General features: G+C 37.5%; 1 protein-coding gene across 6 annotated transcripts in view; it reads left to right on the top strand.

The window, feature by feature from the left end:
• The window catches only part of BRAF (B-Raf proto-oncogene, serine/threonine kinase), a 153744-nt gene that overhangs the window by 64340 nt on the left and 66940 nt on the right, over positions 1–22464 (top strand). For 5 of the 6 annotated variants that reach the window (XM_065884233.1, XM_065884232.1, XM_065884231.1 and 2 more), the window contains exon 3: positions 6630–6893. The exons of the other annotated variant lie outside the window; for it this stretch is intronic. In XM_065884233.1, coding sequence (XP_065740305.1) covers positions 6630–6893 — 264 coding nt within the window. The remainder of the gene's footprint in view (positions 1–6629; positions 6894–22464) is intronic. 6 annotated transcript variants of the gene reach the window in all.

The following is a 22464-nucleotide window of genomic DNA, read 5'->3' as shown; positions in this document are numbered from 1 at the left end:
ATTGCTATATCATTATTATGATGCTGACAGCCTTTCTGATCTGTAGTCTGTGTAGAACCCAGGATAATGCAGAGACATTTATCAAAACAAATACTACGATGAAAATAGTACTGGGACTCCCATGGTGGTCCAATGGTTAAGATTCTGTGCTTCTAGTACAGGGGGCACAGGTTCAATCCCTGGCCAGGGAAGTTCTGCATACCACTCAGTGTGCCCCCCCCGCAAAAAAAATCTGTGAAGAAAATAATACTGGAAGCTAGGTGCTTCCTTTGGAATGCAGAACAGTTCATTAATGATCACTCTTGGGCAATTTGAAAGATTTCATTGTATCTTGTAAGATTAAGTTAAAAAGAATAAATATAATGAACTCTAATAAAAATTTTTTCTTCCACTGCCTTTTCCCATTATGTTTTAATTAAGTACGTCCTGAATTTTCTTCCCATTTTAATTTTTTGTTTATTATTTTTTTAAGTCTTTATTGAATTTGTTACAATATTGCTTCTGTTGTTTATGTTCTGGTTTTTTGGCCATGAGGTATGTGGGATCTTAGCTTCCCGACCAGGGATTGAACCCAAACCCCCTGCATTGGGAGGCGAAGTCTTAACCACTGGACTGCCAGGGAAGTCCCCATCTTCCCATTTTTAATTGGGAAGTAATTCATATACCATAAGATTCACTTTTTTAAAGTGTACAATTGCATAGTTTATAGCATATGCACAGAATTGTACAGTCATCACCACCATCTAATTCCAAAACATTTTCATCACCTCAAAAAGAAACCCTTTACGCATTGGCAGTTGTTCTCTCCAGCCCCTGGCAACCACTGATCTACTTTCTAAATCTATGGATTTGCCTATTTGGACATTTCGTGTAAATGGAATCATACACAATGTGGCCTTTTGTGACAGGCTGCTTTCGCCTTAGCAGAATGTTTTCAAAACCATGTTGTAGCTTGTAGCATTCATTGTAGCATTTATTCCTTTTTATGGCTAATATTCTGTCATGTGGATATGTCACATTTTGTTTATCCATTCATAAACTGATGGACGTTTAGGTTGTTTCCACTTTTGGGCTATCATGAATAAAGCTGCTATGAACATTCATGTACAAGTTTTTGTGGTAGGCGTATGTTTTCAGTTCTTTTAGTTATGTACCTAGGGATGGAATTGCTGTGATCTTTGGTAACTCTGTGTTTTAACTTTTTGAGGAACTACCAGACTGTTTTCCAAAGTGGCTGCACCATTTTACATTCCCACAAGCAATGTGGGAATGTAAATGTGAGGGTTCCAGTTCCTATACATCATCACCAACACTTGTTATTTTCCGTTTATTATTATTATTGCCATCCTAGTAGGTGTGAATTGGCATCTCATTGTGGTATTTTGATTTGTAATTCTTTGGTGGCTTATGTTTCTTTTTCATGTGCTTATTAGTATTTGTATATCTTGTATACAAGATACAAGATTTGTATTATATACAAATCTTGTATATGTATATACATATATTATGTATATATATACATATATATACATATATATATTTGTATATATATACAAATCTTATACAAGATTTGTATCTTGTATATCTTGTATATATTGTATATCTTCTTGGGAAAAGTGTCTATTCAAATCCTTTGCCCATTTAAAAAACTGGGTTGTCTTTTTATTACTGAGTTGTAATAGTTCTTTATATATTCTTGGTAGGAAATCCATATCAGATATGATTTGCAAATATTTTCTCCCATTCTGTGGGATGTCTTTTTTTCACTCTTTTGATAGTGTCTTTTGAAGCACAAAAGCTTTGATTTTGATGAAGTCGAGTTTATCTACTTTTTCTTTGGTTGCTGTGTTTTGGTGTGTCATCTAAGAAACCATTGCCTAATCCAGGGTCATGATGATTTACTTCTGTGTTTTCTCTAAGAGTTTTTTAGTTTTAGCTCTTACTTTTAAGGGTATGATACACTTTGAGTTAATTTTGTAATATGATTGTTAGGTAGTAGTCCAACTTCATTCTTCTGTATGCAGATATTCAGTTGTACCAGTAACATTGTCAAAAACCAGTTAACCATAAATGTATGGCTTTTTTTCTGGACTCTCAATCTATTGTGTTTTTTTATATGTGTATCAATATCATGTGTTTTGATTACTGTAGCTTTTAGTAACTTTTGAAATCAGGAAATGTAAATCTCCAAACTCTGTTCTTTTTCAAGATTGTTTTGGTTATTCCAAGTAGTTTGTACTTCTGTGTGAATTTTAAGATCAGCTTGTCCATTTCTCCAAAAAAAAGCCAGCTGGGATTTTGATAAGGATTGCATTGAATCTATAGATCAATTTGAGGAGTATTTTCATCTTAATAATATTGTGTTCTTACATTCTTTTTTAAGTTCAAAAATAAATGAACTATACTTCAGTTTGAAAAAAGAATCCATTAAATGAATGAATGAATAAATAAATAAATAAATAACATGAGCTGTGCCCTCAACTACCTTATAGTTTAGTAGAGTCATGTTGAGAACTCAGCGAAGTAATACAGTAATAACGATAAGCACTAGTACTACTTATTACTACTAATAAAAGTATTTATTGGGTTTTTGCTGTAATAACTTCCTTTGCTAGTATTATTTCACTTAGTGCTCACAAAGTTTTTTCACAAATGATTTTGTAAAAAGCCATATAAAGAAGAGTGTGGTAATACTCCAAAGGAGGTGAAAAGAAAATACCGATTTTGGATTTTTACCAAGCAGACCTTTGAATTAAACTTTGAAAAATAAGTAGGATTTTTTTTTTTTTTTTTTTTTTTTGGCGGTACGCGGGCCTCTCACTGTTGTGGCCTCTCTCGTTGCGGAGCACAGGTTCCGGACGCGCAGGCTCAGCGGCCATGGCTCACGGGCCCAGCCGCTCCGCGGCATGTGGGATCCTCCCGGACCGGGGCATGAACCCGTGTCCCCTGCATCGGCAGGCGGACTCTCAACCACTGTGCCACCAGGGAAGCCCAATAAGTAGGATTTTGATGAGAAGGAATGGGGTTTTGGAAAAGCTGCCTCCTGAAGAAATATCTGGTTTCTGCAGCTTCTTGAAGCACCAGAGGAATTTTGTTGATGCTGGTAATGGTGCTTGAGGTGTATGTTTATGTGGGAGGACTTGCTCGAGTTTGCAGGGTAAGAAAACAGAGAAAAAGAGAAAGTTGGAAGATACGAGAGAAAATGGAGATAATGATGAACCAAGGCCTCCACAGAAGAGGCTCTAAACACCCAGTGTTAATACTAAATGGAGAGCAAAAGAAGGCTGGGGAAAGATGGGGAGAATTGATTGGACAAAGAAAGAAGAGGAAGCTTTTATTTGATGGCTTTGATCTTCAGAGTAAATTTGAAGGTAATGCTATTTTCTTGAGTGAATTAAAGGTTGGGGGATGAAGTTAGGATCCAGAGAAGCATAGGAAAGGTGGGAGTAACTATTGTGAGAAATGTAATACGAATTAAAAATAAGTACAGGGGCTTCCCTGGTGGCGTAGTGGTTGAGAATCTGCTTGCCAGTGCAGAGGACATGGGTTCAAGCCCTGGTCTGGAAAGATCCCACATGCTGCACAGCAGCTAAGCCTGTGCGCCACAACTACTGAGCCTGCGCTCTAGAACCTGGGAGCCACAACTACTGAGCCCGTGTGCTACAATTACTGAAGCCCGTGTGCCTAGAGCCTGTGCTCCACAACAAGAGAAGCCACTGCAATGAGAAGTCCGCACGCAGCAATGAAGAGTAGCCCCCGCTCACCACAACTAGAGAAAGCCCGCGCATAGCAACAAAGACCCAACGCAGCCAAAAATAAATAAATATTTCAAAAAATTAAATAAATAAGTACAAATTTTCATATAGTAGTGTGAAAGACTGATTTCCATGAATTGATAATGGAACCAGTTGGCCTTGTTTTATTATTTTCTTCAGTAATGTGTGGTAACCCGAGAGAAAGAATGGAGTAATTGAATGATAGAATTTACCCAAAGTTGGTATTTGACAAGCAAGTTGGTAAAAGAATAAGAATTAACCAATCTAAGATGTTACCATTGGCATTGTTGAAATGGTGAGCCACAAAGTATGGGAAGTAAAACAGCAAAGAAATCTGAAAAACATTAAGGGATTAATGTTGACAATGAGCAGATTAGTGTGGTAGTGAGGATGAAATTTAAGACAGTGGGATAAGTGTGTGTACATAGGGGTATGGGAGGTTCCCAGTTGAGATCTTGTCATCATTTGGAACTCTTCGGTTAAGAACTGTTTGTATCTCTGGATCTTGAAGGTAGAGTAGAAACAAATGCGTTTATAGATACAAGGTTTAGAGAACTTCAAGGCAGGAGTGTTGTAAGAGTAATCAGCATCCACATGGAATGCAGCGAGGATAATGGGATGAAATGAGTCAAACCAGGTTCAAAACAAGGTAGGCAAGTACCTTGGTAGATTGCAGCTATGAGGATGGAGAGCGGTGGAATAAGTAAATGTGTTGTACTTAAGGAAGAGTTATTGATAAATGCAGTGAAATAATAGATTGTAATCCACAGTGGAGGGAACAATATATTTTTAAAAATTAAGGCTAATATTTTGATAAAGAAGTAACATTCAGAAAATTTGTTTACATTTATTACTTTTCCTAAGCCTAACTTTGTGTAGTAAATGTACTTGCCCAGGTGACAGTAAATAAGAATATTTGATCTATGCAAGGAGGAATTTTTGTCTCCCAGGCTGCATGTACATAATCTTCAAAGTGTAGGAATTGTGTTAGTCTTCATTTTTGTGGTTTGAGCCCCAAACACTACTAGGTACATGTGTGCTCAATATATATTTATTGAATAAGCGAAATCTCGATAAGTGGATCATACTGAAAAAGATGCCCTTAAGTAATTAGCCCATTGAACTGAAAGCTAAATAGATATACAGCTCAGAAAATTTTGGACTGATTTGATTATAATGCCTGAGATGCTGTGAAACATTTCAGGGTCAGCATTGGACAACTATTAGATTCTAAAGGAGAGGGCATTTTGGTGTAGTTTAGGCCCTTTACTTCAGTAGCTCATTTTAGTATTTTCCCTCCTCACCCCCCCAAAAATTATATGGTAGGATCAAGCATATCAGGTGTGGTGGCCTATATTGAAATGAAATTTCTCCTTTATTCTCCTCTACCTTAGATAATTCTCCCTTGCTTATAGAATGACGTTCAGGCTTCATAACATAGTATATACATTCTCTACAAGCTGGTCCCTTACCCACTTTTCCAGTCTTATTATTTGTGTTCCTGTTCTTCACTTAAATTTCACAAACATCTATTGATCCCTTGATATGTCCCAGGTATTGTATGACGTTGAGCTATACTAGTCCATAGTTTTCCTCTATGTCTTAAAATTTCTTACCTCCTTACTCTGTTACAAAATTTCTCCTGTGCTACACAGTACTCTCTTCTCCCCACTTAACTCCATCTATCTAAGTGCTAACCTTTTAAGACCCCCTCTCTTTCCTTACTCTTATCTTGTATCAAGAACATTCTTTGTTTATTTCTCATGTACAATACTTGCACAAATAAAAATGCATCCATCTGCTTCTTTGTAGCCTAATAAGTGATGGGAAATGCCATTTTTTTAAATCTTTGATTCTTTTCAATCTTTGTAACCTTTCATAAATCTTTATAGTGTTGCATCTATTTGGGGTGGTAGGGAGACATGGTGGATTATAGTGTGGGGGAAGGTGATTACTACTGCCTCAAAGGACCATGGACACATACATTCCAATTCATTCCATCTCTTTATTTTCAGTAGCATTCTCTTTCTAAGATTCTTCCTACTTTTAGAATATGATATCTTAAGTGATCATTTGACCTTATAGCTAGAGTAAAATGAAACTTCTAGAAAGATACCCTGATGGATAATGGCCTCAAAATTTCTTGACTGCAGGGTGTAAACTACCTTTTCAAACAAAATTCTATTCTCTAAGCAGTATTTGATGGGAAAGGGGAGGTCATAAGATATCCATAGTGAGTAAAAGAAGGTATTTTAACTAATAGCTGTTTCAGAAAAAAAAGTGGCAGTTATACATCCTCTAATCCCTGTTGAGGTGATTTTGGTGGTAATGGTGAGATCTGACACTGTGTACCTTAGTCTTGTTTTTTGACAGATCTCTCTAACACCTCATCTCCTTCTCAACCTCTCTCTCAGTTCTTTAGAGAGAGAGAGGCAGAGAGAAGTATGAAACCTTATATGCCTACAACTTTTCTGGAAAAAAAATAGGGTATTTATCTGTGATGTATTAGTATTTTATCTTATGTTAGATATGTAGTTTGGAATATAAATTGTGATTTGGCCAGAAAATTGCAAATACTGGTTTTTCAAAATTAATATTCATGGCTATTATAGACATATATATATGTGTGTGTATGTCAGTTTCTAGATGTAGTGTCTTATAACAAAAGATTTATCAATTTAAAGGTAAAAGTACTAATTTACAATACTTCCAGCACTTATTTTGTAATTTGTAATACAAAATCGTGTTAGCTAGATTATAAAGAGATTATAATCAAAGACTTAAATTTCATATTTCCTTTTGTTACTGTCAGGAAAAAGTCCAGATTCAATGTAAGTCTACTTTATTTTATAGGCCTATGAAGAATACACCAGCAAGCTAGATGCCCTCCAACAAAGAGAACAACAGTTATTGGAATCCCTGGGGAATGGAACTGATATTTCTGTTTCTAGCTCTGCATCAACAGACACCGTTACATCTTCTTCCTCTTCTAGCCTTTCAGTGCTGCCTTCATCTCTTTCAGTTTTTCAAAATCCCACAGATGTGTCACGGAGCAACCCCAAGTCACCACAAAAACCTATCGTTAGAGTCTTCCTGCCCAATAAACAGAGGACGGTGGTGAGTCAACTTTAATATCATCATTGCTTTTTCTTTGTATTTTTCAGAAAGACTAGTTGTTGAAAATGAAATGTGATACCCAGTGGTCATGCAAATGTAAGCATCCATTTCAAACAAGAATGGAAAAGACATAATTATTTGGTGCCTAAGTCTGTGTTCCTTAACTGGAACAGATTGCATTGTTTTTAGTGTCAGATTTGACATTTATACCTGTCAAACTTGAACCACACTCAAGTCTGAGTACTAGTGCCAGGGCTCCAAATAAAGGTTAAAGTTTCCCTTGTGAATTCTTAACTATAGACCTGTTCTTATCATAGCGTGTGGGGTTCATAATTATATTACCTATATTATTCAGGAATTCTTAACCCAAGAAATTAACAACTGCTTCTGAAGTGGTAATAGCATTCAGGAACTGGGCAGAAACAAATGCATACCCTCCCTTAGCCCATATAGGTCTCATGGAATTCACATACAGAATGCCTCAATGACAAGGTCAAAATCACAAGTTATAATATGCAAGGAAACAGTCTACCATCAGTGCATTAGAAGACTTAAAAATAGCAGGATTAGATTCCTAAGAAGGAACCAAATAGAATTTCTAGGTAGCCTTAAAATTTAAAACTCAGTGGATGAGTCATCATCTCTGAAGTATTATTACTAAAAATGATTGTGTTGAATGTTAAGCTTCTGGACTTTCCATTTTACAAGAAACATGGGATAAAGGGAAAAGTTAAGCACCATGAGGAAGCAATTAGACAAATTCAGAAGGTGGACATTCTATAAGACAAACAGCCTGGACTCAGTGTCATGGAGGATAAAGGGTTGGGGATTATTCTACACTGAGTAAGACTAAAGAGACAAAACAAACAAATGCGCTCTGTGATCCTGATTTGGGACCAGGGTGGGGAAGACCTGTAGAAGTCCTTCTTGAGATAGGAAATGTTGAGTGTTGATTGAATATGATGTGTTCTTATGGAATTATTAGTTTTCTTAAGTGTGACAATAGCGATATTTTTATGTAGGAGAATGTCTTTATTCTTAGGAAATGCATGCTTAAATATTTAGGAGTAAATTGTCATGATGCCTGCAACCCCCCTCCCGCCCCTCTTTTGAAATAAAACTTACATATAATAAAGTGTACAAATCTCAAGTGTACAGCTCAGTGACTTTCTACATGTGTAAGTGCCATGCAGACCAAGATATAGAACATTTCTAATGTGAGTGTTCTCTTGTGCTCCCTCAATTCAGTGACCACCTTCAAGAGTAACCACTATTCTGAATTCTATCTCAGTCAATTTAGAACTGACTTTCAAATGGTATGATGGAAACAAAATGTTAAAGAGAGAAAACAAATATGAAAAAATAGTTTTAGGATCTGAGAGAACTTGGATGTTAATTGTACCACTCCTAATTTTCTGTGTTTGAAATTTTTCATAGTGGAGTTGGAAAAATTCAAAGAACATAGAACAAAAGAAAAATAGAAAGTTAAAAAGAAACAGTTCCCACTAGGAAAAAAAACTGATGAACATATTCATGCTGATTTGAGGAAGTAGCAAAGGTTTAGAAAAGAACATTCATAAGGTTTTTAACTTTTTTATTTAGGAAATTTATTTATATGGAAAAGTATAAAGGACAATATATTAAACACCTGTGTTTAGTCACCTACAATGAACAAGTATTAATGTTTGTTATATTTGCTTCATATTACACACACACACACACACACACACACACACATATATATCCATACATACGTACATACATATATATATTTAGGTTCCTCTTACCTGTCCCATTCCCTTCCCAAACATCCTTCATCCCACCTTGTCCCCCAAGAAGTAGCCACTATGATAAATGTGGGGTACATTCAATCGAAATTTTTATATTTTACTACATGGATATATACCTATAAGCATTTTTTTAATATATAAAATAGTATGATACTGTATGTAATGTTCAACATCTTGTCCTTTTTATTCAAAATTATTATAATTTCAAGGTATACATATGTATGTGTTGATACATATAGGTCTGATTCTTTTCAATTTAACATAGTTTATCCTGACAGACATCTAGGTTATGTTCAGGTTTTTTGTTATTACTAACAGTGCTAAAATATGAACATCTTTATACAGGACTCTTTGTCTACAAGTAACGGGGTATTTCCAAGTTGCAGACCTGTAAGTGGATCTCTCAATGGGAAATGCAGGTTTGGTTCAAAGGCTGTAAATACCAGGTGTCTGAAAAAAATATCTAAAACTACTAAATTAATTTTAACATCTTTTGGGAGAAAGCTCTCAAAGCAGCTTATCTTTTTTGGTTTCCTCAGTGTCTAACAATTAGTAGGTGTGATTGTATCTAACATAATGAAAGGAAGGACAGTGGGAACAGATAGGGCGATGTTGGATCCTTCAAAATCATGCCTTGGTTGTGTGATAATTAAAGCAAGAAATGTTTATGGAATGGAAGAGATAAGGAGAAGCTAAACAAGCTGTTCTTGTTTTAGCCAGTTTGAGGAAAAACATGTAAAGAGCACGAAAACATGTAGGAAACTCTAACTCTCTTACTAGCGCAAGTAAGTAGTTTTAATGGAATAGATTGAGTAAAGGGACATCATTAGAGTAAATGCTAGAACCCCAGGGAATACCCTCCCTCTCCCTTTATTTTTAGCAAAAAGTAAAGCAGAAACCTCTAAGATCTGCAAGTGATGAAAGAGAGTTACACATTCCATCCTTTTGTAGACAAGAAGAATACCTATTGCATAGTGGTTTACAGTTTGTAAAAACGTTCCCCCATACTCATTTGATCCTCATAGTAACTTTGTGAGGCAGAGTATTATATGGAGCAGTATTAACTCATGTTGATATTTAAAATACTGTGTTTAATTTTAATAAAATAGCTGTGAAGTCTAGGACATTCTTGACTCCTCATAAATTCTATTAACTTTTGCCACGGTGAAAGGACTTAATCTGTTGCTAGGTAAGTTTTCCCCCTTGGAGGTCTAAAGAGGTAATTGATTAAATTTAGTTTTGGATTTAATTGGGACCGGCAATTTAGGAGTAAAAGACCTACCACCTTTATCACTTGTTCTTTGTCAGTTAAATACAACTTGATCAGGAGGCATACTTAATTCTAAAATCGCTTTCATCTTAGGAAGTTTTGGTAGTATATATAGTCAGCCTCTTTTAACTTTAAAAAGACCATGTTATAAGCAGATCATATTAAATTTTTCCTTTTATTGTGAATTGGTTTAACAGTCTATAATAATAAACTATATTATGACTGGTTTAACACTCCTAAAAAAGGACTTGACATCAAGATAAATTATGATAAAATCAGGAAGCTATAAATTTAGGTTTATTTTAAAAACCCATATATTAGCATGTATAATCTGTGCCAGTTTTATACGAGGAGATCTCAGTGTATCATGAAGTTTACTTAAATCATCTAATAAAGTCTGCATTGTAAAGAATTTAAACTACCAAATTAATCTACTACCTCAGATAATTAAACATGTAGTAATTTTGATGGCCACCTGAATTTTGATGGCCACTCCTTTAAGGAGTTCTTAAGGTTTTAAGAGAACATTTTATATAGAAAATTTTAAACATACACAAAAGTAGGGTAGTGTGGTGGACCATCATGAATCCGTTGATAAAAGATGATTTATATTCACTTTAAAAACTGGTATGTTAAAGTTTAGACTGATACATTTTGTTTTGGTCTAAATTTTCCTTTGCAAATATTCAGATGATTACATTGACTATAGATCGCTGTTAAGGTAGGATGCTTGTTTTTAAATTATTTTAGAGAAAAGTTATTGCTGCTTTGACAGCCTAATCAGGGACATTTAATTTTGTAATTTGGAGAAGAGGCATTAACCTGGTTCTTTTGAAAATATCTGTTTAGTCCTTTCAGCCTTAAAATTTGAGACAGTGCTCCCCTTCCCCTTTTCCTTTTTGAATAGGTAATTCTTTGTTTTTTACATCTTTATTGGAGTATAATTGATTTACAATGGTGTGTTAGTTTCTGCTTTATAACAAAGTGACTCAGTTATACATATGTTCCCGTATCTCTTCCCTCTTGTGTCTCCCTCCCTCCCTATCCCACCCCTCTAGGTGGTCACAAACCACGAAGCTGACCTCCCTGTGCTATGCGGCTGCTTCCCACTAGCTATCTATTTTACGTTTGATAGTGTATATATGTCCATGCCACTCTCTCGCTTTGTCACAGCTTACCCTTCCCCCCCCCATATCCTCAAGTCCATTCTCTACAAGGTCTGTGTCTTTACTCCCGTCTCACCCCTAGCTTCTTCATGACATTTTTTTCCCCTTAGATTCCATATATATGTGTTAGCATATGGTATTTGTCTTTCTCTTTCTGACTGACTTCACTCTATATGACAGATTCTAGGTCCATCCACCTCACTACAAATAACTCAGTTTCGTTTCTTTTTTTTTTTTTTAAACATCTTTATTGGGGTATAATTGCTTTACAATGGTGTGTTAGTTTCTGCTTTATAACAAAGTGAATCAGTTATACATATACATATGTTCCCATATGTCTTCCCTCTTGCGTCTCCTTCCCACTCTCCCTATCCCACCCCTCCAGGCTGTCACAAAGCACCGACATAATATCCCTATGCCTTGAGGCTGCTTCCCCCTAGCTATCTACCTTACTACGTTTGTTAGTGTGTATATGTCCATGACTCTCTCTCACCCTGTCAAAGCTCACCCTTCCCCCTCCCCATATCCTCAAGTCCGTTCTCCAGTAGGTCTGCGTCTTTATTCCTGTCTTACCCCTAGGTTCTTCATGACATTTTTTTCCCCTTAAATTCCATATATATGTGTTAGCATACGGTATTTTGTCTTTTTCTTTCTGACTTACTTCACTCTGTATGACAGACTCTAGGTCTATCCATCTCATTACAAATAGCTCAATTTCATTTCTTTTTAAGGCTGAGTAATATTCCATTGTATATATGTGCCACATCTTCTTTATCCATTCATCCGATGATGGACACTTAGGTTGCTTCCATCTCCTGGCTATTGTAAATAGAGCTGCAATGAACATTTTGGTACATGACTCTTTTTGAATTATGGTTTTCTCAGGGTATATGCCCAGTAGTGGGATTGCTGGGTCATATGGTAGTTCTATTTGTAGTTTTTTAAGGAACCTCCTTATTGTTCTCCATAGTGGCTGTACCAATTCACATTCCCACCAGCCATGCAAGAGTGTTCCCTTTTCTCCACACCCTCTCCAGCATTTACTGTTTCTAGATTTTTTGATGATGGCCATTCTGACTGGTCTGAGATGATATCTCATTGTAGTTTTGATTTGCATTTCTCTAATGATTACTGATGTTGAGCATTCTTTCATGTGTTTGTTGGCAATCTGTATATTTTCTTTGGAGAAATGTCTGTGTAGGTCTTCTGCCCATTTTGGGATTGGGTTGTTTGTTTTTTTGTTATTGAGTTGCATGAACTGCTTGTAAATTTTGGAAATTAATCCTCTGTCAGTTGCTTCATTTGCCAATATTTTCTCCCTTTCTGAGGGTTGTCTTTTGGCCTTGTTTATGGTTTCCTTTGCTGTGCAAAAGCTTTGAAGTTTCATTAGCTCCCATTTGCTTATTTTTGTTTTTATTTCCATTTCTCTAGGAGGTGGGTCAAAAAGGATCTTGCTGTGATTTATGTCATAGAGTGTTCTGCCTATGTTTTCCTCTAAGAGTTTGATAGTTTCCGGCCTTACATTTAGGTCTTTAATCCATTTTGAGCTTAGTTTTGTGTATGGTGTTAGGGAGTGTTCTAATCTCATACTTTTACATGTAGCTGTCCAGTTTTCCCAGCACCACTTATTGAAGAGGCTGTCCTTTCTCCACTGTACATTCCTGCCTCCTTTATCAAAGATAAGGTGACCATATGTGCGTGGGTTTATCTCTGGGCTTTCTATCCTGTTCCATTGATCTATATTTCTGTTTTTGTGCCAGTACCATACCATTGATTACTGTAGCTTTGTAGTATAGTCTGAAGTCAGGGAGCCTGATTACTCCAGCTCCGTTTTTCATTGTCAAGATTGCTTTGGCTATTCGGGGTCTTTTGTATTTCCATAACAAATTGTGAACTTTTTTGTACTAGTTCTGTGAAAAATGCCAGTGGTAGTTTGATAGGGATTGCATTGAATCTGTAGATTGCTTTGGGTAGTAGAGTCATTTTCACAATGTTGATTCTTCCAATTCAAGAACATGGTATATCTCTCCATCTATTTGCATCATCTTTAATTTCTTTCATCAGTGTCTTATAATTTTCTGCATACAGGTCTTTTGTCTCCTTAGGTAGGTTTATTCCTAGATATTTTATTCTTTTTGTTGCAGTAGTAAATGGGGAGGGTTTTCTTGATTTCACTTTCAGATTTTTCATCCTTAGTGTATAGGAATGCCAGAGATTTCTGTGCATTAATTTTGTATCCTGCTACTTTACCAAATTCATTGATTAGCTCTAGTAGTTTTCTGGTAGCATCTTTAGGATTCTCTATGTATAGTATGTCGTCTGCAAACAGTGACAGCTTTACTTCTTCTTTTCCAATTTGGATTCCTTTTATTTCCTTTTCTTCACTGATTGCTGTGGATAAAACTTCCAAAAACTATGTTGAATAAGAGTGGTGAGAGTGGGCAACCTTGTCTTGTTCCTGATCTTAGTGGAAATGCTTTCAGTTTTTCACCATTGAGGACGATGTTGGCTGTGGGTTTGTCATATATGGCCTTTATTATGTTGAGGAAAGTTCCCTCTATGCCTACTTTCTGCAGTGTTTTTATCATAAATTGGTGTTGAATTTTGTCGAAAGCTTTCTTTGCATCTATTGAGATGATCATATGGTTTTTCTCCTTCAATTTTTTAATATGGTGTATCACGATTGATTTGCATATATTGAAGAATCCTTGCATTCCTGGAATAAACCCCACTTGTTCATGGTGTATGATACTTTTAATGTGCTGTTGGATTCTGTTTGCTAGCATTTTGTTGAGGATTTTTGCATCTATGTTCATCAGTGATATTGGCCTGTAGTTTTCTTACTTTGTGATATCTTTGTCTGGTTTTGGTATCAGAGTGATGGTGGCCTCATAGAATGGGTTTGAGAGTGTTCCTCCCTCTGCTATATTTTGGAAGAGTTTGAGAAGGATAGGCGTTAGCTCTTCTCTAAATGGTTTTTTTTTGGGTTTTTTTTTTTTTTTTTTTTTGCAGTACGCAGGCCTCTCACTGCTGTGGCCTCTCCCGTTGCGGAGCACAGGCTCCGGACGCGCAGGCCCAGTGGCCGTGGCTCACGGGCCTAGCTGCTCCGCGGCATGTGGGATCTTCCCGGACCGGGATACGAACCCGTGTCCCCTGCATCAGCAGGCAGACTCTCAACCACTGCGCCACCAGGGAAGCCCTTCACCTGTGAAGCCATCTGGTCCTGGGCTTTTTGTTTGTCGGAAGATTTTTAATCACAGTTTCAATTTCAGTGCTTGTGATTGGTCTTTTCATATTTTCTATTTCTGTTCATATTTTCTATTTCTTCCTGATTCAGTCTTGGCAGTTTGTGCATTTCTAAGAATTTGTCCGTTTCTTCCAGGTTGTCCATTTTATTGGCATATAGTTGCTTGTCGTAATCTCTCATGATCTTTTGTATTTCTGTAGTGTCAGTTGTTACTTCTCCTTTTTCATTTCTAATTCTATTGATTTGAGTCTTCTCCCTTTTTTTCTTGGTGAGTCTGGCTAATGGTTTATCAATTTTGTCTATCTTCTCAAAGAACAAGCTTTTAGTTTTATTGATCTTTGCTATCATTTCCTTCATTTCTTTTTCATTTATTTCTGATCTGATTTTTATGATTTCTTTCCTTCTGCTAACTTTGGGGTTTTTTTGTTCTTCTTTCTCTAATTGCTTTAGGTGCAAAGTCAGGTTGTTTATTTGAGATGTTTCCTGTTTCTTAAGGTAGGATTGTATTGCTATAAACTTCCCTCTTAGAACTGCTTTTGCTGCATCCCATAGGTTTTGGGTCGTCGTGTCTCCATTGTCATTTGTTTCTAGGTATTTTTTTGATTACTTCAGTGATCACTTTGTTATTAAGTAGTGTATTGTTTAGCCTTCATGTGTTTGTATTTTTTGCATATCTTTTCCTGTAATTGATATCTAGTCTCATAGCGTTGTGGTCAGAAAAGATACTTGATGCAATTTCAATTTTCTTAAATTTACCAAGGCTTGATTTGTGACCCAAGATATGATGTATCCTGGAGAATGTTCCATGAGCACTTGAGAAAAATGTGTATTCTGTTGTTTTTGGATGGAATGTACTATAAATATCAGCTAAGTCCATCTTGTTTAATGTATCATTTAAAGCTTGTGTTTCCTTATTTATTTCATTTTGGATGATCTGTCCATTGGTGAAAGTGGGGTGTTAAAGTCCCCTACTATGAATGTGTTACTGTTGACTTCCCCTTTTACAGCTGTTAGTATTTGCCTTATGTATTGAGGTGCTCCTATGTTGGATGCATATATATTTATAATTGTTATACTGTCTTCTTGGATTGATCCCTTGATCATTATGTAGTGTCCTTCCTTGTCTCCTATAACATTCTTTATTTTAAAGTCTATTTTATCTGATGTGGGTATTGCTACTTCAGCTTTTTTTAAATTTCCATTTGCATGGAATATCTTTTTCCATCCCCTTGCTTTCAGTCTGTATGTGTCCCTAGGTCTGAAGTGGGTCTCTTGTAGACAGCATATATATGGGTGTTGTTTTTGTATCCATTCAGCCAGTCTGTGTCTTTTGGTGGGAGCATTTAATCCATTTACATTTAAGGTAGTTATCGATATGCATGTTCCTGTTCCCATTTTCTTAATTGTTTTGGGTTTGTTATTGTAGGTCTTTTCCTTCTCTTGTGTTTCTTGCCTAGAGAAGTTCCTTAACATTTGTTGTAAAGCTGGCTTGGTGGTGCTGAACTCTCTCAGCTTTTGCTTGTCAGTAAAGGTTTTAATTTCTCCATCAAATCTGAATGAGATCTTTGCTGGGTAGAGTAATCTTGGTTGTAGGTTTTTCTCCTTCATCACTTTAAATATGTCCTGCCACTCCCTTCTGGCTTGCAGAGTTTCTGCTGAAAGATCAGCTGTTAATCTTATGGGGATTCCCTTGTGTGTTACTTGTTGTTTTTCCCTTGCTGCTTTTAATATGTTTTCTTTGTATTTAATTTTTGACAGTTTGATTAGTATGTGTCGTGGAGTGTTCCTCCTTGGATTTATCCTGTATGCGACTCTCTGTGCTTCCTGGACTTGATTAACTATTTCCTTTCCCATATTAGGGAAGTTTTCAAGTATAATCTCTTTAAATATTTTCTCAGTCCCTTTTTTTTTCTCTTCTTCTGAGACCCCTATAATTCGAATGTTGGTGCATTTAATGTTGTCCCAGCGGTCTCTGAGACTGTCCTCAGCTCTTTTCATTCTTTTTTCTTTATTCTTTTTTCTTTATTCTGCTCTGCAGTAGTTTCCACTATTTTATCTTCCATGTTACTTATCCGTTCTTCTGCCTCAGTTATTCTGCTATTGGTCCCTTCTTGAATATTTTTAATTTCATTTATTGTGTTGTTCATCATTGCTTGTTTCCTCTTTAGTTGTTCTTAGTCCTTGTTAAATGTTTCTTTCATTTTCTCTATTCTGTTTCCAAGATTTTGGATCATCTTTACTATCATTATTCTGAATTCTTTTTCAGGTAGACTGCCTATTTCCTCTTCATTTGTTAGGTCTGGTGGGTTTTTATCTTGCTCCTTCATCTGCTGTGTGTTTTTCTGTCTTCTCATTTTGCTTATCTTACTGTGTTTGGGGGTCTCCTTTTTGTAGGCTGCAGGTTTGTGGTTCCCGTTGTTTTTGGTGTCTGTCCCCAGTGGCTAAAGTTGGTTCAGTGGGTTGGGTAGGCTTCCTGGTGGAGGAGACTAGTGCCTGTGTTCTGGTGGATGAGGCTGGATCTTGTCTTTCTGGTGGTCAGGTCCACGTCTGGTGGTGTGTTTTGAGGTGTATGTGGACTTACTATGATTTTAGGCAGCCTCTCTTCTAACGGGTGGGGTTGTGTTCCTTTCTTGCTTGTTGTTTGGCATAGGGTGTCCAGCACTGTAGCTTGCTGGTCGTTGAGTAAAGCTGGGTGTTCGTTTTGAGATGGAGATCTCTGGGAGATTTTTGCCGTTTGATATTACGTGGAGCTGGGAGGTCTCTTTTGGACCAGTGTCCTGAAGTTGGCTCTCCCACCTCAGAAGCACAGCACTGACTGCTGGCTGCAGCACCAAGAGCCTTTCATCCACATGGCTCAGAGTAAAAGGGAGAAAAAGTAGAAAGAAAGAAAGAGAGAGAGAGAGGGAGGGAGGGAGGGAGGAAGGAAGAAAGAAAGAATGAGGCTAAAATAAAATAAGATAGAATAAAATAGTTATTAAAAACTATTTATTGAGAAAAAAAATTTTTTAGTAAAAGAAAAAAAAAAAAACGGACAGACAAGAACCCTAGGACAAGTGGTGAAAGCAAAGCTGTACAGACAAAATCTCACACAGAAGCATACACATACACATTCACAAAAAGAGGAAAAGGGTAAAAAATAATAAATCTTGCTCTCAAAGTCCACCTCCTCAATTTGGGATGATTCGTTGTCTATTCAGGTATTCCACAGATGCAGGGTGCAAAAAGTTGTTTGTGGAGCTTTAATCCGCTGCTTCTGGGGCTGCTGGGAGAGATTTCCCTTTCTCTTCTTTGTTCTCAGAGCTTCCGGGGCTCAGCTTTGGATTTGGCCCCGCCTCTTGTGTAGGTCGCTGGAGGGCGTCTGTTCTTCGTTCAGACAGGACGGGGTTAAAGGAGCAGCTGCTGCTTCGGGGACTCTGGCTCGCTCAGGCCGGGTGGAGGGAGGCGTATGGAGTGCGGGGCAAGCCTGCAGCAGCAGAGGCCGGCGTGACGTTGCACCAGCCTGAGGCGCGCTGTGCTGCGTTCTCCCGGGGAAGTTGTCCCTGGATCACAGGACCCTGGCAGTGGCGGGGTGCACAGGCTCCCGGAAGGGGGGTGTGGATAGTGACTTGTTCTCGCACACAGGCTTCTTGGTGGCGGCGGCAGCAGCTTTAGCGTCCCATGCCCGTCTCTGGGGTCCGCGCTGTTAGCCGCGGCTCACGCCCATCTCTGGCGCTCCTTTAAGCAGCGCTTTTAATCCCCTCTCCTCGCGCACCAGGAAACAAAGACGGAAGAAAAAGTCTCTTGCCTCTTTGGCAGGTCCAAACTTTTCCCCGGACTCCCTCCCGGGTAGCCTAGCCGTGGCGCACTAACCCCTTCAGGCTATGTTCACTCCGCCAGTCCTCTCTCTGGGCTCAACCGATGCCCAAGCCTTAGCTCCCAGCCCCGCCCGCCCCGGCAGGTGAGCAGACCAGCCTCTCGGGCTGCTGAGTGCTGGTCGGCACCGATCCTCTGTGCAGGAATCTCTCTGCTTTGGCTTCAACACCCCTGTTGCTGTGCTCTCCTCCGCGGCTCCAAAGCTTCCCCCCCTCCGCCACCCGCAGTCTCCGCCTGCTAAGGGGCTTCCTAGTGTGTGGAAACCTTTCCTCCTTCACTGCTCCCTCCCACTGGTGCAGGTCCCATCCATATTCTTTTGTTTCTGTTTTTCCTTTTTTCTTTTGCCCTACCCAGGTACGTGGGGAGTTTCTTGCCTTTTGGGAGGTCTGAGGTCTTCTGCCAGTGTTCAGTGGGTGTTCTGTAGGAGTTGTTCTGGTAATTCTTTCATGTGGTATTTACATCAGGAAATCTTGTTTCCACCTCTACCTCTTTACATCCAGTTTCCCCTGTACCTTTTAGGTAACTATTTTTATTTGGGTGTGTGTGTGTGTTTTCTGGGTTTCTTCATGTAGCAAGAAGAGAATAGATATATTCTTATTTCTCCACTCCTCTTCATACACACAAGGTATCATACTGTATATATCATTCTGTATTTTGCTTTTAATGTTTATGTAGGCCTTCCTGGAAATTTTCCATTTCCACGTATAGCATGCTTAAATATTCTTTTTTATAGCTATAGATTCCATTGTATAGATGTACTATAGTTTACCAGTTAAATTATGGTATACCAAAAGTAGGCTTCCTTGATCAAAGAGAAATTTACATTTGTAATTTTGATAAGAAACTTTCAAATTTTGCTTCACAGGTTTTGCTTAGTCTTGCACTGCTATCAGCAGTGTATGAGATGCCTGTTTACCATAGCCTCATCAACAGAGTATGTTGTCAAACTTTTGTATTTTTGCCAATGTGATAAATGAAAGATATTTTGGCAAGTTTGAGTTTGCTTTTCTCTGAGGTTGAACACCTTTTCATAAGTTAGAAGGCCGTTTATATTTCTGTTTTCCTGAACTGTCTTTCATGTCCTTTGCCTGTTGATGCTGATCTCTATTTTTCAGAAGGTCTTTATATATCATGAAGATTATATGCCTCTTATATAAGTTGCAAATATTTTTTTCCCAGTTTGCATTTGTCTTTTGACTTTGCTTATATAGTCATCCGTCAGTATCTGCAGGGGATTGGTTCCAGGACCCCCTAAGGATACCAAAATCCTTGGATGCTCAAGTGCCTTATATAAAATGGCATAGTATTTGCATATAACCTATGCACATACTCCTGTATACTTTAAATCATCTTTAGGTTACTTATAGTAGGCAAATTTAAGTTTTGCTTTTTTGGAACTTTCTGGAAATTTTTTCTGAATATTTTTGATCCTCAGTTGGTTGAATCCACGGATGTGGCACCCACGATATGGAGGGCTGACTGCAGTATGTTGTGTATGTTTTGCCATCTAAAAAGTTCTTAGTTATGTGTAGGTGAATTTAACATTTTTCTTTTATGGCTTCCAGACTTTTCATCATAGATTTATAAGGCTTCTTCACTTGAGGTTATAAAGGAGCTTGCTGTGTGTTTCTTTCAGTTCTTTTATGGTTTGTCCCCTCCTTCCTTCAACATTTAAATATTTGATCCTTTTGGAATTTACCCTAGTGTACAGTATGTAGTATGGGTGAACCTTTTTTTTCCTAGATTGGTTCCAGTAGTTCCAACATCAGTTATTTAAAAGTTCATCTTTATCCTATTTCAGATGCTGCCTTTATTTTATTTTGATTTTCTGTATGTGTTGGAGTCTGCTTTGGTCTTTCTGTTTTATTTTGTTGGTATGTCAGTCTGTTGAACAGGTATCATGAAGGAACAGAAATCAGCCTACAGAAGTGAATGAAGGACTGATAGGTGACTTTCCCTTGGTGATAAGAGTGGAAAACCAAATTTTTGCCTACTGATGAAACATATATACACCTTGGAATCAACCTGTTCAGAGAAGCATAAGGGAGCATAGCTATATTAGAAGATGGCATTACAGGAGTGCATGAGGGGAATTACCAAAGGAACTGAAAGGTGGATAGCCCCAACCCATTGATGACCTCGTATGCCATATTAAGGAATTTGAATTTTGTCCTATAAATAACTGGAAAATTTTGAGAAGACTAATGAAATGTAAGGTTATACCTTAGAATGGGATTCTTAATCTGAGTTCAGTGGACTCCTCAGCAGTCCATAATGGGCTTGAAATTTTATGTTCCAGAGAGAGTATCTAAGGCTTTCATCAGGTTCTCAGAAGTATTTGACACGCACACATGTTAAGAATACCTTCTTTAGAAAGATTTCACTGATAACATGGGGATAGGATAGCTTGGATGGGGTTTAAAACTAAAGATAGGGTTGTCAATCAAGAAGTTTTTGGTTTAGAGTAGGCAGAATATGAGTTGCAGAGGGAAAAAGTAAGCTTTCCCTTCTGTTCATTATTTCTAGAAGGTATGGCCAGTTCTCACGATTTGCAGTAGTTATGTTCTATACATTCCCTGCAAACACTGAATTAGTGAATACTGAACCATTGCTCCTAGGAGAAATGCAGGATTACTGTTATAAATGAGCCAAAGATGGCCTCTGTATATTGGCCCCTAGATTGTTTATTTCTTCACAGGTCCATTAGCTTAAAAGTCACCTGGCACTTGTCTACAGTATGAGAGCTAGAAAAAGAAGGCAGTGTCACCTTGATTAACCTCAGCTGGGAAAGTATGCCTTGAGCAACTCAAATTTTTCAGTCCTCTGTGCATGTCTGCAAAAGTATTGATTTTGGGGTTACAAATAAATTTTAGCAAACAGACAAATTTGCAACAGAGTCTATGAATAAAGAGGATCAACTGTACCAATCCAGTCTCTTGAATATTTCCAATGATGAACCTACTCCCTCATGGTAAACTTTTCCCTTGCTGGATAGTTTTAACAGTTATATTGAGCTAAAATCTGCCTCCTGTGTTTTCTAATCTTAGGTCCTAATTTGGCTTTCTCAATTGTTCCCCTTCAATATACTGTTTAGATTCAGCTGTCTTATATTCATTTTCACTCCATTTTTCCCCCTCTAGCATAAGTTTCCCAATTTCTTTGGAAACTTTTGGTTTGCTGAGTACTTTAGTGATTTAAAAGAATGAAACCTTTAATTTTGTTATTAACATTTCCTCTGTCTGCACTCCCCTCCACCCATAAAGACTGACCAACCTGAACTCCCATTGCTTCACTTTAGTCTACACTGTGTTTGTCAGTCCTTTTTCAGTTTTAAATTATTTGGATTAATATCTGGGGAGATGGGTCGCTGGCAGAAAAGGCCAGGATAGAGACAACTTCAAATATACAGAAAGATTCTTATCTCTATTTTCAGTGCCTCTTTTCTCCCCGCTCCTAATGTCATCTCTCCTTCTCCTTAGGTTAGCTTCATTCTGTAGCCAGGTTTTCTCAGTGTACTAGGGAGGATGGCCATTAGGGACTCCAGATTTCTATCCTTTTGGAACACTTTAACTACAGTAGAAACAGAAACTTCTCTCAACCAGTGTCCATCTGTCAGTTAAGGAAAGAACTCTGGTGCTGTTTGGGTCATATATCTAGCCCTGGATTAGGGATATGGGAAACTGATTAGCTGGCTTATGTCATGTGTAGCCAGAAAAGTAGTGACCCTTGTGATTGATGGCCTCTCCAGAACCATGTGGTTTTTAGGGAAGGGTGGGTTCCCAGAGGAAATAGGAGTGCCAAACAACTAAACAGCAGATATCAACTATACACATTAAGACAGGTATTTTCTTCTGCTATGTTTAGGATCAGTAAGACATCTCTTAGGGACCATCATTATGATTGAAGGATTAGAGTTTTCAGCTTTGAACAGTGTTGGATCAAAATTGATTTTGCTTTAAATGTTGACATCTATTATTTCTCAGCAGTGAGCACATAAGGATCTGTAGTATTTTCTGTTCTTTTATATGTTTAAGATATTTTGTAATTTTAATAAAAAACTAAAAATTAATTTTGCTTTGATTTAAGTTGGTGAGTAATAATAGATACTTGAGTCATAATTTCCCATTAATATTAAGTTAGTGAAATAATTTTCTGACACAGTAATCCATATGACATTTTAAAGGTGTTATAAAGGTAAATTATTGGTTTTTTTCAATGATGTGGAAAATATATAATTTATTTCCTT

Source organism: Phocoena phocoena, chromosome 9 (assembly GCF_963924675.1).
Source record: "Phocoena phocoena chromosome 9, mPhoPho1.1, whole genome shotgun sequence".
Taxonomy (NCBI): Eukaryota; Metazoa; Chordata; class Mammalia; order Artiodactyla; family Phocoenidae; genus Phocoena; species Phocoena phocoena.
Note: the sequence above shows the minus strand (reverse complement) of the source record. Positions and strands in the feature narration are given on the sequence as shown.